The 13,602-nt window shown below is 48.7% G+C and overlaps 2 protein-coding genes across 7 annotated transcripts; both read right to left on the reverse strand.

Annotated features, from left to right (window-relative positions):
• Nucleotides 1-931: 931 nt before the first annotated feature.
• ZBTB14 (zinc finger and BTB domain containing 14) lies at nucleotides 932-8,325 on the reverse strand. Of its 6 annotated transcripts, none has more exons than XM_088833372.1 (4): nucleotides 7,271-7,674; nucleotides 5,106-5,190; nucleotides 4,923-5,004; nucleotides 932-3,813 (listed from the first exon to the last, which is right to left on the reverse strand). In XM_088833372.1, the coding sequence occupies exons 3-4, from the start codon at nucleotides 4,923-4,925 to the stop codon at nucleotides 2,467-2,469; spliced, it is 1,350 nt and encodes a 449-aa protein (XP_088689498.1). In that variant the 5' UTR covers nucleotides 4,926-5,004; nucleotides 5,106-5,190; nucleotides 7,271-7,674; the 3' UTR covers nucleotides 932-2,466. The 6 variants fall into 6 exon arrangements, with proteins under 6 accessions (XP_088689498.1, XP_088689495.1, XP_088689500.1 ...); XM_088833369.1 differs by lacking the exon at nucleotides 7,271-7,674 and adding an exon at nucleotides 5,502-6,264; XM_088833374.1 differs by lacking the exons at nucleotides 5,106-5,190; nucleotides 7,271-7,674 and adding an exon at nucleotides 8,225-8,325 and having other exon boundaries at nucleotides 4,923-5,006.
• On the reverse strand, nucleotides 5,513-8,455 carry LOC148773563 (uncharacterized). Its single transcript, XM_088833355.1, has 4 exons — nucleotides 8,225-8,455; nucleotides 7,474-8,076; nucleotides 6,261-7,319; nucleotides 5,513-5,636 (listed from the first exon to the last, which is right to left on the reverse strand). Exons 1-3 carry the CDS (start codon nucleotides 8,453-8,455, stop codon nucleotides 6,261-6,263), a joined length of 1,893 nt encoding a protein of 630 aa, XP_088689481.1. The 3' UTR covers nucleotides 5,513-5,636.
• Nucleotides 8,456-13,602: the final 5,147 nt, after the last annotated feature.

Raw genomic sequence — 13,602 nt, forward strand, 5'->3', positions numbered from 1 at the left:
AGCATGAGCACGAGCACTTCAAAGGATTAAAATGTATCTTTAAAAAATATTAAAATGTTATATATATTTTCATTCTAACACTTGGAAAAACAAAGTAGTAATGTTGACATTGGCATTTCCTTCCTTCTCACAAGGCAGATTCAGCGTAAGCATGATTCAGAAGTAACTCGCTGTGCAGGGAGGTACCCTAGAACTGCTGGACACGAGGGCTTCATCATCCACGGGACACTATAGCCAGCTAGGTTGGAGAGAGGCAGGCTTCATGACCAGGAGACAGGAGAGCTGCCCAGAACACAACAAAAACATGTATCCTAACCACAGATGAACCCAGCACCAGTGGTGGGGATCACAACACAAATATATTTCTCATGCAAAATAGGACCAATGACACATATGTACATGATGCAAATAAAGTGCTGAAAGAGCTTTCTTTTGCGGACCACTGTGATTATGTGGTTTCAGTAAGGCTAATGCCACATGGGGAACTTGCAACTCTGTATAACCGAGATGAAGACAGTATAGAAAATGCACTTGGGTACAAACCTGGGTGTGTGACAGGCTGCTAGGAAAAAACGAAAACAGGAATGACAGAAGTATATTTTCTTTTATGTACAAAAACGAAGGCCCCAGGTATGATTTGCTGAAGTAGCCATCCACAAGATGTTAAATTACTTTTCCTTTGCTTTGGTTAAAACAGTCCAGGAACAGCAATCGGTTCCCCTTCTATGAAGAGCATATAAACACAGCAACAGGACTGCTTTTAGGAGAAAATAAACAATATTTAAGAAAAGAAATTAAATTAGTTTTAAACTAAACATTTACCAATAAATAAGATTCTTAAAAAGGTAACATCTTCATCCTACAATCAAGGGCATAACATATACACCAGTTTAAAAAATAAACTTTCTCTCACAATAATTACAGGTGTTAATGCAACGAACTAGGAAATGAAATTACTTTAATGCATCTTAAGGAAAAAAAAAATCCTAGCAACCAAAAATAAATTTTAAAAATCGACATTTTTTGAAAATGGTACATTCTAAAAGAACTAATTCTTTATTACAGAACATAATTCAAACTATTGTTGGTATTTCAATGTCCTCCTAAAGAAATGTTTAAAAAGAAATTTCGTACACCAGAACTGGAACACCACTTATAATTCAGTTTACGGCTATGAAAAGGCAATCATCTTCCACTTAAAACTGTAACCAGTGATGAAATATACTTCAAGAACATAAACATTTGGTCTGACAATCTTTAATATTGGTTAAAAACAGACTGATGTTTGTTGCTGATGGAGAAATCGTTAATCCCATGTGCAAAAAAGTGCAGCTGTCTATTTGTACTTGAGATACATTAGACCAGCGCTTCTGTACTATTTACACAGGTGAAAGATTTTAAACATGTTTTCAAGACACTGTATCTTCTTTATGGATAATCACGTGCTACTGAGAGCCCAAAAGCCTGATGACACTCTTTAAGTTACACAAACGTACCTGAAGAGGCATACCTGTTCTTGTCCTAATTTTGATACTAAACAAAAATCCAATTTAAAAATCAGGAATTATTTTGATCTAGGAAACTCTTGGACTTGCTGCAAATGTGCAAACCTTGTCTCCAAGAGTCAGGTTCCTACACTCCCTTTTCTAACCCTCTCACCACTGGTCCAGCCCACAAACCCCATCAGCTGCAAAGCAGCAATACCCCAAATAAGAGTGAGAACACTCAGCTCTCAAACCACCAACACGCCTTCAGGTCATTTGACATCTTTAGGGGCAGGTACGGGCAATCAAAAAGGATGAAGAAACACTTCAGCAAAGCAACCATTATTTGTCCACAAAAACCATGAAAAACAGTGATAGAAAATTAACAAACCAAATATATAAATCTGACACCATTTTGCATTTCCAGAACTTGTTTTCCTATCTGTGCACGCAGGGCTCTTGGTCAACCACCCACCCGTATTTCCTGCGTCTACACAAAGTACTTTTACTAAAGTTCTTAAAAATGTCGCTGTGACCAATAAGTCACACAGAATGGTGATGGTCTGGAAATCAATCCACTCAGTTATCACTCTGTGTGGTGCATTCCCTGGTGCAGCAGGCGGAGAAGGGAACTTTTAAAAAGGGACAGAAGTCTCTCACTTCTGAACTGGGCCCGGGAGTTCTCAAATTAAAATCAGAAATCATAAAAAAAAAGGGGGGGGGGGCTGGGTGCTTACTGGCAACATTAATACAAGACACCAGACGGGACAGTGAAACAGTTTGGTCAGAACCAAGGAACGATTATTTCCTTGCAAAGTTTTCGAAACACCCAACCAAGCACTGCCTTATGTCCAGCGAGTACAAGTTCTCAGTAAGTTTCCACCGAAACGTGGCGGCTGGCGTTCATGGGTCAGGATGTGGGATGCGGATAAAGGATGCGGAGCATCCCTGCCGCGCGCGTGCGCATCCCGGTCCCCCGCCTCTAGCTGCAGGCGATGGTCTCCAGCTGCTGCTCGGCCTCCGCAGCCATGGCCGCCGCCTGCAGCTGCTCGGTCTCGCTCTGCATGGCGCTGGGGGTGACCTGCTTGCGCTCGCTGTGCATGTTGTTCTCGTGCCGCTTCAGGTCGGACGCCTTGGCGAAGGCCTTGGTGCAGGAGCCGCACACAAAGGGTTTCTCGCCGCGGTGACGGCGCTCGTGGTCCTTGAGGTGGGACTTGTGCTTGAAGGCCTTGTCGCACATGTGGCAGGCGAAGGGCCTCTCGTTGCTGTGCACCCGCTCATGCTTCTTCAAGTCCGGGGCACGGATGAACGACTTGCCGCACACCTCGCAGCTGTAGGGCTTGTAGCCCGTGTGGATCTTCAGGTGCTCCTTCAGATGGGCCTGCGTGGTGAAGCCCTTGGTGCACATCTCGCACACGAAGGGCCGGTCGGCCGTGTGCAGCTTCTCGTGCTTCCTCAGCCGACCCTCGTCCGAAAACGTCTTCCCGCACGCCTGGCAGGCGATCTGCTCCCGGTGATGCCCGTACAGCAGGTACTCGAACTTCATGTCGCTGGCCGCCGTGGTCCAGCCCGGGGTCTGCTCATCCTTCACTTCGCTCATCCCGTCGTTAAACGTTAAGGCCTGAGGGGTCTGGGACCCCAGGTCCTTGGACTCGGGGGTCTCCATGGACTCTACCTCCTGGCCGTAGCAGTTGACCTTCCGCACCTCCTCGCTGCCCAGCTCTTTCAGGATGGCCTCCTGCACCCTGAGCGTCGTCGTGGGCGACTTGCCGTCCTCCTGACTTGGGGGGGTACCTTCTACCGTGTCATCTGAGGGGCTGTCGTCCTGGTCTCCAATTTCCTCCACGTCGTCATCCTGAGGGTCGGCAGCATCCCCAATGGGGCGGTTGATCTTCAGACAGTACTTGCTTTTCGACTGACCGTTGTTTTCATCCGGGCTGGACACGTCCCGCTTCTGAGAGCAGAGTTTATCCAGGAATCGGATGCCGAGAATCTGACCGGATGACATCATTAAGTTAACATCTTCTTTTTTCACGGAGATCTTTGCCGTGTACATGTAATTCAGGACCTCTTCAAATATATCGGAACGGAGGAAATCTATTTCTATTACTGAGGAACTATCTACCTCAAGTTTCTTGAAAAGCTTTTTAAAGTAGGTGCTGCAGGCAGCGAGGACACACCTGTGCGCTCTGAACTTCACATCCTCGACCACAATCGCGATGTCGCAAAATTCTCCTTCCAAGCGTTGCTCGTTGAGTGTTTTCAGAAACAGAGTTTTATGATCATCGTCATTATATTTAATGGTTTCAGACATACTGATGAAAAACTCCTACAAGAAAATGTTTATAAAGAAAAAGAATTTTGGTAATTATGAACAGTACTTTTCCATATAAAAATTTCAGGGAGATTTTCATTTTCTGACCTCTTTCCAGTCCCTAACAATTTCAGAAAGTCACTGTCAGGAGGGGTTCAAGAATAGGAGGGGAAAAGACTGATCCAAATTTAGGGATTTCCACACTGTTCCTTCCACTTATCTTCACTGTACTCAGACTATGCTTACTCATAATAACAACTCTTACTGAGCACGCAATATGTGCCTGGCATTGTGATACACACTTTTCATGTCTTCACAAAGGCAGTGATCAAATGACCTTGAGAGACAGGCATTGTTATTACCCTACTTTACTGATGAACTGAGGAACCTGCCCAGTATTCTAGCTATTTAGTGGACCCTCAGGGCTCTAGCTCTAGCAACTCCAGGCACTCTAGCTTCAAACCGGGGCTTCCTGATAACTAGAGGTAATAATGACAACTCAGCTTCAAGGTTTAAGGCACCGTCTCTGGTAAGCATCCGCCAGTACCGTCTGCTGTGTCTAATTTCATGCTGAGGAAGATTCAGTACAATAACTAGCAGCTCTCAAGGTTCTGCTTCCTTGATGGAAGAGACAGATCACTCCTGCAGACCCAGAGAGGGAAATCATTTCCAGAAAACTCCATTCAGTGTTGTCCTCTAGTATTTTCACACCAGTGTTGGGCCACTTCTGAACAAGGCGCAAGGTTTAATAGGACCCTCAGAGAATCAGATGACATTTGGGAAGACAGTGACAAGCAGCTTCATTCCCCCCTGGATGCCAGTCTATCTGTCATCCAGATCAAAGTGTCATCAGAACTGGATGCAGTTGACAAGTGCAAGCGGGGGTTTTATGAAAACATGTAGAACTGGCATGGAAGATATCTGCCACGTGTTAAAGAAGTGATCTTTTCTTTTAAAAATAATGTGTCCTGGGTGTTTCTTTTCAGAAACCTTGCTTTTCTTTTATTCGACCAAGCATGAAGAAAATACCTAGTCCCCTAAAGAATGCTAATACGTAACTGAGAAACATTTGAAAGCTGACACCAATAATATTCTAAAGACTTAATATGCAAAGTCATAGTTACCATGAACAACTCAGGCTATTATCTTAATGCTTTAAACACCAAAATCTTCGGATCAGAATAACTCTGATCAGGGGCACGCCAGTCCTACAAGAGAAAAGGACATACAAGAGTAAAGTTGGCTCTTTCCCTATCCCCAGTTGTAAACAAGAATGTTTTCAAATTTTGATTTTTAAAAAGAAACTTTCCTTTTTTGTCCTGTCACTGGCACCTGTACCCATTTTCAGGTTGGGAACAAAGAGGAGGGTGGCTGGCAGCGTCAGGTTCAGCTCTGAACAGATATGAAGGAGAAAAGGTAAGGGTTGGAGCAGTGGCAGCGTGGAGGGGGTGTGCGACAGGAAAGGGAAGGATGGGCTGGGGAACCACTAAGGGATTTCCCCTCACAAAGCCTCTATCTGTACTTGCAAGGATGTTGATTGCTGCACAGATAGAGTAAAAGCTGGTAAGTACCTCGTTCCCCTACCATTTCCTGCTGGATACACAGCCTTCCACATTTTTTCTGCTTGGCTTATATAAACATAGACTATATATATTTTACACCGATAAATATAGACAAAGTTAAGAAAAGTACATATACTCAACAGTTAACAGAGGGGGAGAGGGAACAGTAGCTGTTTACGTCTATCCACTCTTCTGTATGATGTAGTATACAGTTAATTAAATCACTCTGGTCTTGAAGCTTGCATTAGAGAACTCCAGGTGTGTCTGCCGCTTTCCCTACAGGGAAGCACAAAGGATTCTAGATTTTTTCCAGTTTAAACTCCATTTTGCAGACCAACATCCTGAAAAACATCAAGCCTTCTCCACTGAACGATGACCACACAAATTTGAGTGTGGCAGAACCAGAGCCCTGAAAACCCTCTACAGAAAAGCAAAAATATCATTAAGCTGCCTAAAGTGGCAGGCTGTTTTCTTATTTGCCAAGTGCGAGGACTGGGCAGAATAATTTCTAAGGGTGCACCACAGCCTATAGCCACCCCAAGGGAAGGCAGCCTTCTACCGGGTCACTTCCTACAGTCGCTCTCTCTGCAGCTTGTGGAATAAAGGTGCATGGACCAGGCACAGGAGAGGCGTACAGTACCCAGGGCAACGTACTTGGATTTTTTTTTTTAAACCTTTGTGTTATTTGGCCCCACTCTCTCTCTCCAGATCTCCATTTCCCCCCCCTCTGTTGAGATGTTCCCATTGCTAAGTTCAGGTGAGTCAAACGGGAAGATCCCCATTGCCAGTATCCCTACAGGTGGAGGGCAAGATGCCGCTCCAACCACACCTCCTGGACGAAGCTGCCCCTGCATGTCTCTTCTCCAAAGCGCCGGCGCGGGAGCCCCCGCTAAACCGAACCTACAGAAGCCGCGCCGACCAGCCGGCCGCCTCCCCGACCCCGGGGCCGCCGCGACAATGGCGGCGGCACCACTTTCCGGTCGAGAGCTCGTCGCTTCTGGATGCGAAGGGAGCAGGGAACCGAGGGCAGAACCCGGGCCGCCTCCGGAACCTCCCCGAGCCTCGCTCCCATCCCGCTCGACCCGGGAGGTGGAGGACGGGATCCAGCGGCTGGCATGCCTTCCCGAACAAAAGCTCCCGCCCGGGAGGCCGGGCGGAGCACCAGCCGTTTTCCCTTTTAGAGTCGGGCTCTTCGGCGTGGGCTAGGGCCGCGGCTCCGAGCGCGAGAGGGAGGACCCACGGCGGCCCCGGCGGCGGGGATCGGGAGCGGGCGTGCGGCCGGGCTCCGCAGCCCCGCGCCGCGCCGCGCCGCGCCCCGCTCCGCCCGCGAGCCCGGAGCTCGCGCCCCGCGCACTCCCCGGCCGGCTCGCGCCGGGCCCTCCCCCGCCCTCCCGCGGCCGGGGGCGGGGGCGGCGCGCGGCCGGCTTCCCGAGCTCCGCGGGCGCTCCCGGGAGTGCGAGCGCGGGGGTCCCGGCCCCCTCCTCTGCGGGCTGCTGGGGGGCGGCGCGGCGGGGCCCGCGGAGCGGAGGGGCGGCGCCCAGCGGGCCGCGCTCGGCGCCGGGCTCCGGGCCGTCCCCACCCCCACCGCGGTGCACTGCGGCGGTGCGAGCGGGGGCGGCCATAAACTCCGCCGCCGAGGCTCGGCGAGCGCGCGCGCGGGGCCGCCACTGTCGCCGTCTGGCCGCTGCCCGAGCCCGCTCGCCGGCCTGCGCGGCCCCCGGAGCGCCCCGGCCCCACGCCCGGCCCCGCTCGCGCCGCGCCGCCGGGGCCGCCCGCACCTCCTGGAGCTGACGGGTGCCCCCGAGCGCGGCGAGAACGCGCTTCTTCCGGGCAGCCCCGCCGCGCCCGCCGCCCCCGCGCCCGCCTTGCGGCCGGCCCGGGCCCCTTCCGCACCCCCGGCCCGCGCTTACCTGCAGCCTGGCACAGCCACAGACACTCGCCGTGGGCTCCCCGCGCTCGCTGCACGCAGGCCGGGGACGGGATGGACGCGGGGCGCGGGGGCACGGTGGGTGGCAGTGTGTTTTGGATTTTTTTTTTTTTTGGAGTTTGGGGAGGGGGCGGGGTGGGGGGGAAATCGTGCACGTCCCTGATGGTAGCAGCCCTCCTCCTGCACGAGCACAGAATGTCTAGCCGGCCGCGAACACCCCCACCGGCACCCCCCCCCTTCCCGTGCATGCGCGGTGCGGGCCAGGGGGAAGGCGCGCCGCCGGCTTGCGCAGGCACGGAACACGACAGGGCCTCTAAATGGGCGAGCGGGGAAAGGGTTAATCCGGGACCTTGCGACGCTTTCGTTGGAGTCTACGGGGCCGCCCCCGGAGGGCCCTGGCCTGCGCACGCGCGCGCACGCGCGCGGGTTGGGGCGCGCGGAGCCCGCGCGCGGGAGAAGGGGGTGGGCGGGGCCGGGGCGGGGCTTAGGAGCGGAGGAGCGAATGCACGAGCGCCGCTCGCGGGCACCCGCCCCGCCTGCCGCTCCCGCCTCCCGCTCGGACTCCCGAGCTCCCGCCCGCGCCCGGCGCCGGCGCCGGCGCGGCACCGGGGACGCGGGAGCTCGGCGCTCCCGTGCGTGTGCATGTGCGTGGGCAGTGCCGCCCTCGGGCGCGCGCAGGCCGGGCGCCGAGGCTGCGGGGCTCGCCCGCGAGTCCCGGACGGGCGTTCCGGGCACCCTGCCTTCCGCGCTCGCCGGAGCCAGCGAGACGCGCGTTCGCGGGCGTTGTGTCTTAGCGGGTATCGCCACCGCATTTCGTCTTTGGGCGAGTTACTGGAGCTCAGTAAGCGTTTGTAGAAGAGATGCAAAGGTGACATCTTTTCATTTGGGCTGTAAGGGGCGATCCCAATCCCAGAGAGAAACGGGGTCACACACATACCCACACCCACACCCCCAAAGCTCGGGAGCCAGTCAGGGACGCGCCCACGCTGCCGAATCTCCCCGGAAACTTGCAAGGAAAAGTCTCGGGGCTGGAAGCCGAATCATCCCTGGCGGTGGAGCCCCTGGGTTCGGCTTCTTTTGCAGCTCCCTCGGAGAACTCTGGTAACTCAGCGCCGTTCCTACATCCCTGTTGAGCAGAGTAACGACTGCTGTGCTGTGGGAGCATCATCGCCTCCCCTCCCATGCGGTGACGGTCCTGGGGAGTCCCTCCCGCTCCCCCGTTTTCTGCTCATCTACGCACAGGAAGCTGGACGCCGCGGCTCCCTCGCGTCGCTTGTGCAGCTTTATCACACTTGTTGTAACAGCGTTTCGCCAAAACATTCGTAATTCACATCTAAAAATTAGAGCAGGACCATCCTTGTGGGCTTGTGCGATAATTACAAAAACTAATGCTTGTAACGGGTCCATAATACACCTTGAAGAAATTATATTATGATTGTGTTAAATTCCAAAGAAATTCTGTTCGTCCCGAGGTGATTTGTAGTACTAATTGATGTTGGTTTCAACGTTTCCAAAAGTGCTTTTTATACACATCCTTTTTGATGTTCAGAAAAGCCTGAGGGTTTGTGGGTCTATTGAATGAAGCGAGGTAGAATAGACCAGTTCTAAAGTCAGACATACTCAGTTCAAATATTGGGTGTATGATTTAGCTTCCCTAAACCTCACTTCTTGTTCTCTGATAAGAGCAGGAAATTGTGAGGATTAAATGGAGTAATGCTCAAGGCCCACACTTGATCCCTAGGTGGCCCACGTCCCCTCTGAGGCCACACTGGGCCTGATTATTCTTATATGTTTGTTTAGTTGCTAAGTGGTATCCGACTCCTTTGCAACCCCAGACTGTAGCCCACCAGGCTCCTCTGTCCATGGGATTTCCCATAGCTTTTAAGGTTATATTTCAATCTTGTCTGTGTTTTTATAGGGGATAATAATAGCAGTATACCATAGGGTTATGTTATCAAGCAATAAAGCTGTTTCATTTAGCAGTGTGTGGGCATAGCTGTCTTAGTTATGGTTCATTGTTCGATGCAAGCACTCCTTCCATACCACTTAATTGCATAGCTTTATACACTCATTCTGCATATATTGATTACCTATCTACTATGTAAAGACTGTCTCTTGGCATATGGCTAGGTAAAGTCTTTCAGGATTTGACTAATCTGATCCAATTAAAATGGCTCAGAAGAGTTCTTGAGCAGCAGAATGCAGTTCTCAAGTGACAGATCCTTGACATCTTGATTTTGCATGAATTATTCCACTTTTTCATTTGCTTTTTTGTGCTCATCGCCTGGGCTCTGATCGGCTGTCCCTTACTCCATGGGAATCATGGGGTGAGTGTAAACGAAAGAGGAAATTCCGTGGGCTGGAGGAGGGAGGATGGGAAGCTACAAAGGAAGGGCCTGACCCAGACCTGGCACCTCGCCTTAATGCAGCAGCCTTACCTTGGTGCCACCCAGCATCTCTTCAGACCCTCCATAAACATGGGCTGACAAGTAGGTGATGACTCTCGCAGTACTGTGGGGAGTTACAAGCACATGCTGTGGGGCTGATGTGGGCTCAGGAGCTTTCTGAAACTCACAGATCTGAGGCCCTTGAAGGAAGTCTTCTGCCTCTCCTGCTCCGAATGCTGTCACTCTGTGGGACTGTCAAGCCAACAACTATGCTGGGAACACACTATTCCTCTCCCTAGGGTGCTCATGGCTGCCTCCTAACTGGAACCTGCTGGTAAGGCTGGGACCTCCCTTGTGGTCTAGTTAAGAATATGCCTGCCAATGCAGGGGACATGGGTTTGATCTCTGGTCTGGGAAGGCAACTAAGCCCTTTGCCACAACTACTGAGCCTGTGTCTAGAGCCTGGGAGCTGCAACTACTGAACCCATACAAAGCCTGCATTCTGGATCCTGGGCTCTGCAACAAGAGACGCCATCGCAGTGAGAAGCCTGTACACCACAACAAAGACCCAGTATATCCAAAAATAAATAAAAATCTAAAAAAAATTAATTGTAAGGCAGGAGTCTGGGGCACCAGGGCCTAGCGTGGCTTTGGAACGGCCCCTGAGGAACATGGGTGATGTTAGATCATTTGCATGGAGTTGATATCTCTATCACACTGACCTTGGGCCCTCTGATCAGTGGAAGATGTGCAGAAAAGTGGGCACATGTGTTCTGAACAGAGGCTTTGAGAAGTGGCTTGTGTTCCCCTCTCCCGCCTGGGTTTGTGTGGTCTTCCCTGAGGACTGGGCCTAGGTTGCCACTGTCTCTTCTGCCTTGGCCCTCAAATGATAAGCAGGCCTCAGAAAAGGAAGCTGACCTGAAATCCAAGTCCTGCCAAGCTCAGGCAGGCGACAGCTCATCCATAAACTCGTGAGTGAGAAAGAAATGCTTGCTTCGTTAGGCATCGGAAGGCTGTGTTTTATGCTTTGTCATTGCAGCCAAATGTAAAACATCTGCACGAGGAAAAGTGTCCCTCCAAGTGCCAGGAGCACTCTCCCCTCGCTGCTTTGAAAACACTGGACACGGTACATGAATAGGAAGCAGACCTAATCCTGGATGATGCAGAAGTATGGAAACACACATTCAAGCATGATCACATGAGTAATTTTACAACTGTACATTCTGATAATGCTACTAATAAAAAGGTACAAAGCTCAGAATGTCATGAAACAGAGGAACCCATTCTGGTTGTGAACTCAGTGAAAGCTTCTTCGAAGATGGATATTTGAGACCAGAAGAGTGAGGGAAGACAGGCATCTTTGGGGTTGGGGGCTAGCATTTCAGGCAGACAGGGAATAGCATGAAGGAAAAGATGGAAGAGACTTGGTGGGTTGAGGCTCTAGGGGAGGACACAGTGACCAAAGCTCAGTGGGCATGAGACTGATCAGTGGGCATCTTCCACTGATCAGAGGGCCCAAGGTCAGTGTGATAGAGATATCAACTCCATGCAAATGATCTAACATTTGCAGTGGAACAGCGGAACTCAGCATATCAGGGACTTTGCAGTCCATAGTGAGGGCTATGGATTTTATACTATGCACAGTGAGCGCCATCAGAGGGTAAACTAACATTTACTTGTGTAAATATGTTAATCTTATAACTAGGGTAAATGCAGGCTATGGAAACCGATGTAGACTTTGAATTTCAAATACCTCCAATGGTGTGACTGCTCATGTAAAACTTTTCTCATAGTTCAGGTTATGGGAAATGAGTTTTTGACACCAGCAACTGAAATCCTATCTTTCTTTATCTAGAAATAAAAGTTAATAATTTACTCATGAAATTTTACTTTCGAATGAAATACATTCATCACATTATCCTAAGAAAAGATTCTGATCAAACTTTTATTTGAATGACTATATGAGGACTTAACAACAGCTTTGAAATGAAATGAGTGAAAATGGTGAATTAGCAGAGACACAAAACACTGCTCCTGTTTCTGGATCAAGAGAAGAAACTTGTTATTAATAGACAGCAACAATAGAAATACTATACACTATCTGGAAATCAAAGAAAAAGAAAGCTAATTACTAATGAGATTCACATTTACAGAATACACATTTATAGAATATTATCCTAAGAATTATGTTCCCATGAGGTTTTCACTGGAGTTATTATATAAACACTTAAATGATAGCAATGAAACCAAAAGAGAAAAAGCTCAAACTCATTTTAGAAGAAAGATCAAAAATTATTATTGCTGTGTTTCTGGATGGTTTCAGTGATCTTGTTAAGAACAAAAATACCTTAATTATACTACCTGGAAATAGAATAAAATGAAAGCAATTAATTGATAAGATTCATATTTAAATGATCTACAGTTATAAAATATTATTCTAAGAATTCTAATTATATCAGCTTCCTCTTGAACCACTGTATTATCTCTTAATTAACAGCAATAAAAGTAATGGACAAAAAAAGTTTTCTTCAGTAGAAACAGGGGAAAGGCACCTTGCTATATAGTTCGGTATCTTCAGAAATATGCTTATTGGAACATGGGTCTGCTTACAAGATACTTCACTTTTGTTTTCCAGCTTTGTAGATACAAGAGTCAATTGAGCCCTTGCTATGGACATTTCTTGTTGCCCATTTTGGTTATGCTGGGCCAGGGAATTCCCTTGGTGGAATGAATTTCTGGGGAGTTTTATTCTCATTTTCGAGAGGAAGAGAAGAACAGGGTATCCTCAGGAACTGCTCCTTGGAACTTCTCTGTCATACCTGACCTCTAAAGAGAGAACCTAAGCTAACAGCAACCTTTCAGGCAGGAGGGGTGAATCAAAAAATTTCCAAACATCTTTCAAGGAAAGGAGCACAAGGACAGCTTTGCTTTGCCCCTGGGGAAAAACTGCTGCACAAAATGGATTGGCTGCCACCATATGAGCCTGCAATCCCACTCCTGGGCATAAATCCAGAGAAAATCATGGCCCAAAAAGACACATGCGCCCCAGTGTTCACTGAAGCACTGTGTACAATAGCCAAGACACAGAAGCAACCTAAATGTCCATCAACAGAGGAATGGATAAAGAAGATGTGCTACATGTATACAATGGAATATTACTCAGCCATTAAAAAGGTTGAAGCAATGCCATTTACAGTAACATGGATGGACCTAGAGAATTTCATACTGAGTAAGTCAGACAGAGAAATATTATATGACATTCCTTATATGTGGAATCTAAAAAGAAATGATACAAATGAACTTATGTACAAAAGAGAAAGAGACTCACAGATTTAGAAAACAAACTTATGGTTGCTGGGGGGAAGGGATAGTCATGGACTTCAGGAAAGTCATGTACACACTGCTATGTTCAAAATGGATAACCAACAAAGACCTATTTTATAGCACATGGAACTCTGCTCAATGTTATGTGGCAGCCTGGATGGGAGGGGAGTTTGGGGGAGAATTGGTTCTTATATACGTGTGGCTGAGTCCCTTTGCTGTTCACATGAACTACCACAACATTGTTAATCAGCTATACCCCAATACAAAATGTTTTTGATGTTAAAAAACTGATGGAGTTGGCTGAATGAAAGGATCCTTCCCCTGTAGGCTTCAACTTGGTGGGGAATCAGGTCTACCCTGGGTAGACCTACACACCAAGACAGCCTTTGTCTTCCTCCTCTTGAAGCTGGTCATCCCGAGGATGCTCTCATGGTTCTCTTGGGTTAACATTAGAGGAAGCTGGGTGAAGGGTTTATAGGAACACTTTATATTTTTGATAACTTCTGCATATATATTATTACTTCAAAACAAAAAGATTTTCTATGTAGGTAATTATTTTTCTCTGGTTTCTCTCAAGATTTTTGCCTTGTTTTAGTTTTCAGCA

This window comes from Moschus berezovskii, chromosome 28 (genome assembly GCF_049115385.1).
Source record: "Moschus berezovskii isolate FMDL1 chromosome 28, NW_MosBer_1.0, whole genome shotgun sequence".
NCBI lineage: Eukaryota > Metazoa > Chordata > Mammalia > Artiodactyla > Moschidae > Moschus > Moschus berezovskii.

What these genes read in the sequence shown, in the direction of transcription:
- LOC148773563 (XM_088833355.1), bottom strand. Translation starts at nt 8,455, where the DNA reads ATGATGCTCCCACAGCACAGCAGTCGTTACTCTGCTCAACAGGGATGT. An exon ending in CTTTGGGGGTGTGGGTGTGG is followed by an intron (nt 8,077 to 8,224) that starts GTATGTGTGTGA and finishes ATACCCGCTAAG; the next exon opens with ACACAACGCCCGCGAACGCG. An exon ending in CGGCTAGACATTCTGTGCTC is followed by an intron (nt 7,320 to 7,473) that starts GTGCAGGAGGAG and finishes GCCTGCGTGCAG; the next exon opens with CGAGCGCGGGGAGCCCACGG.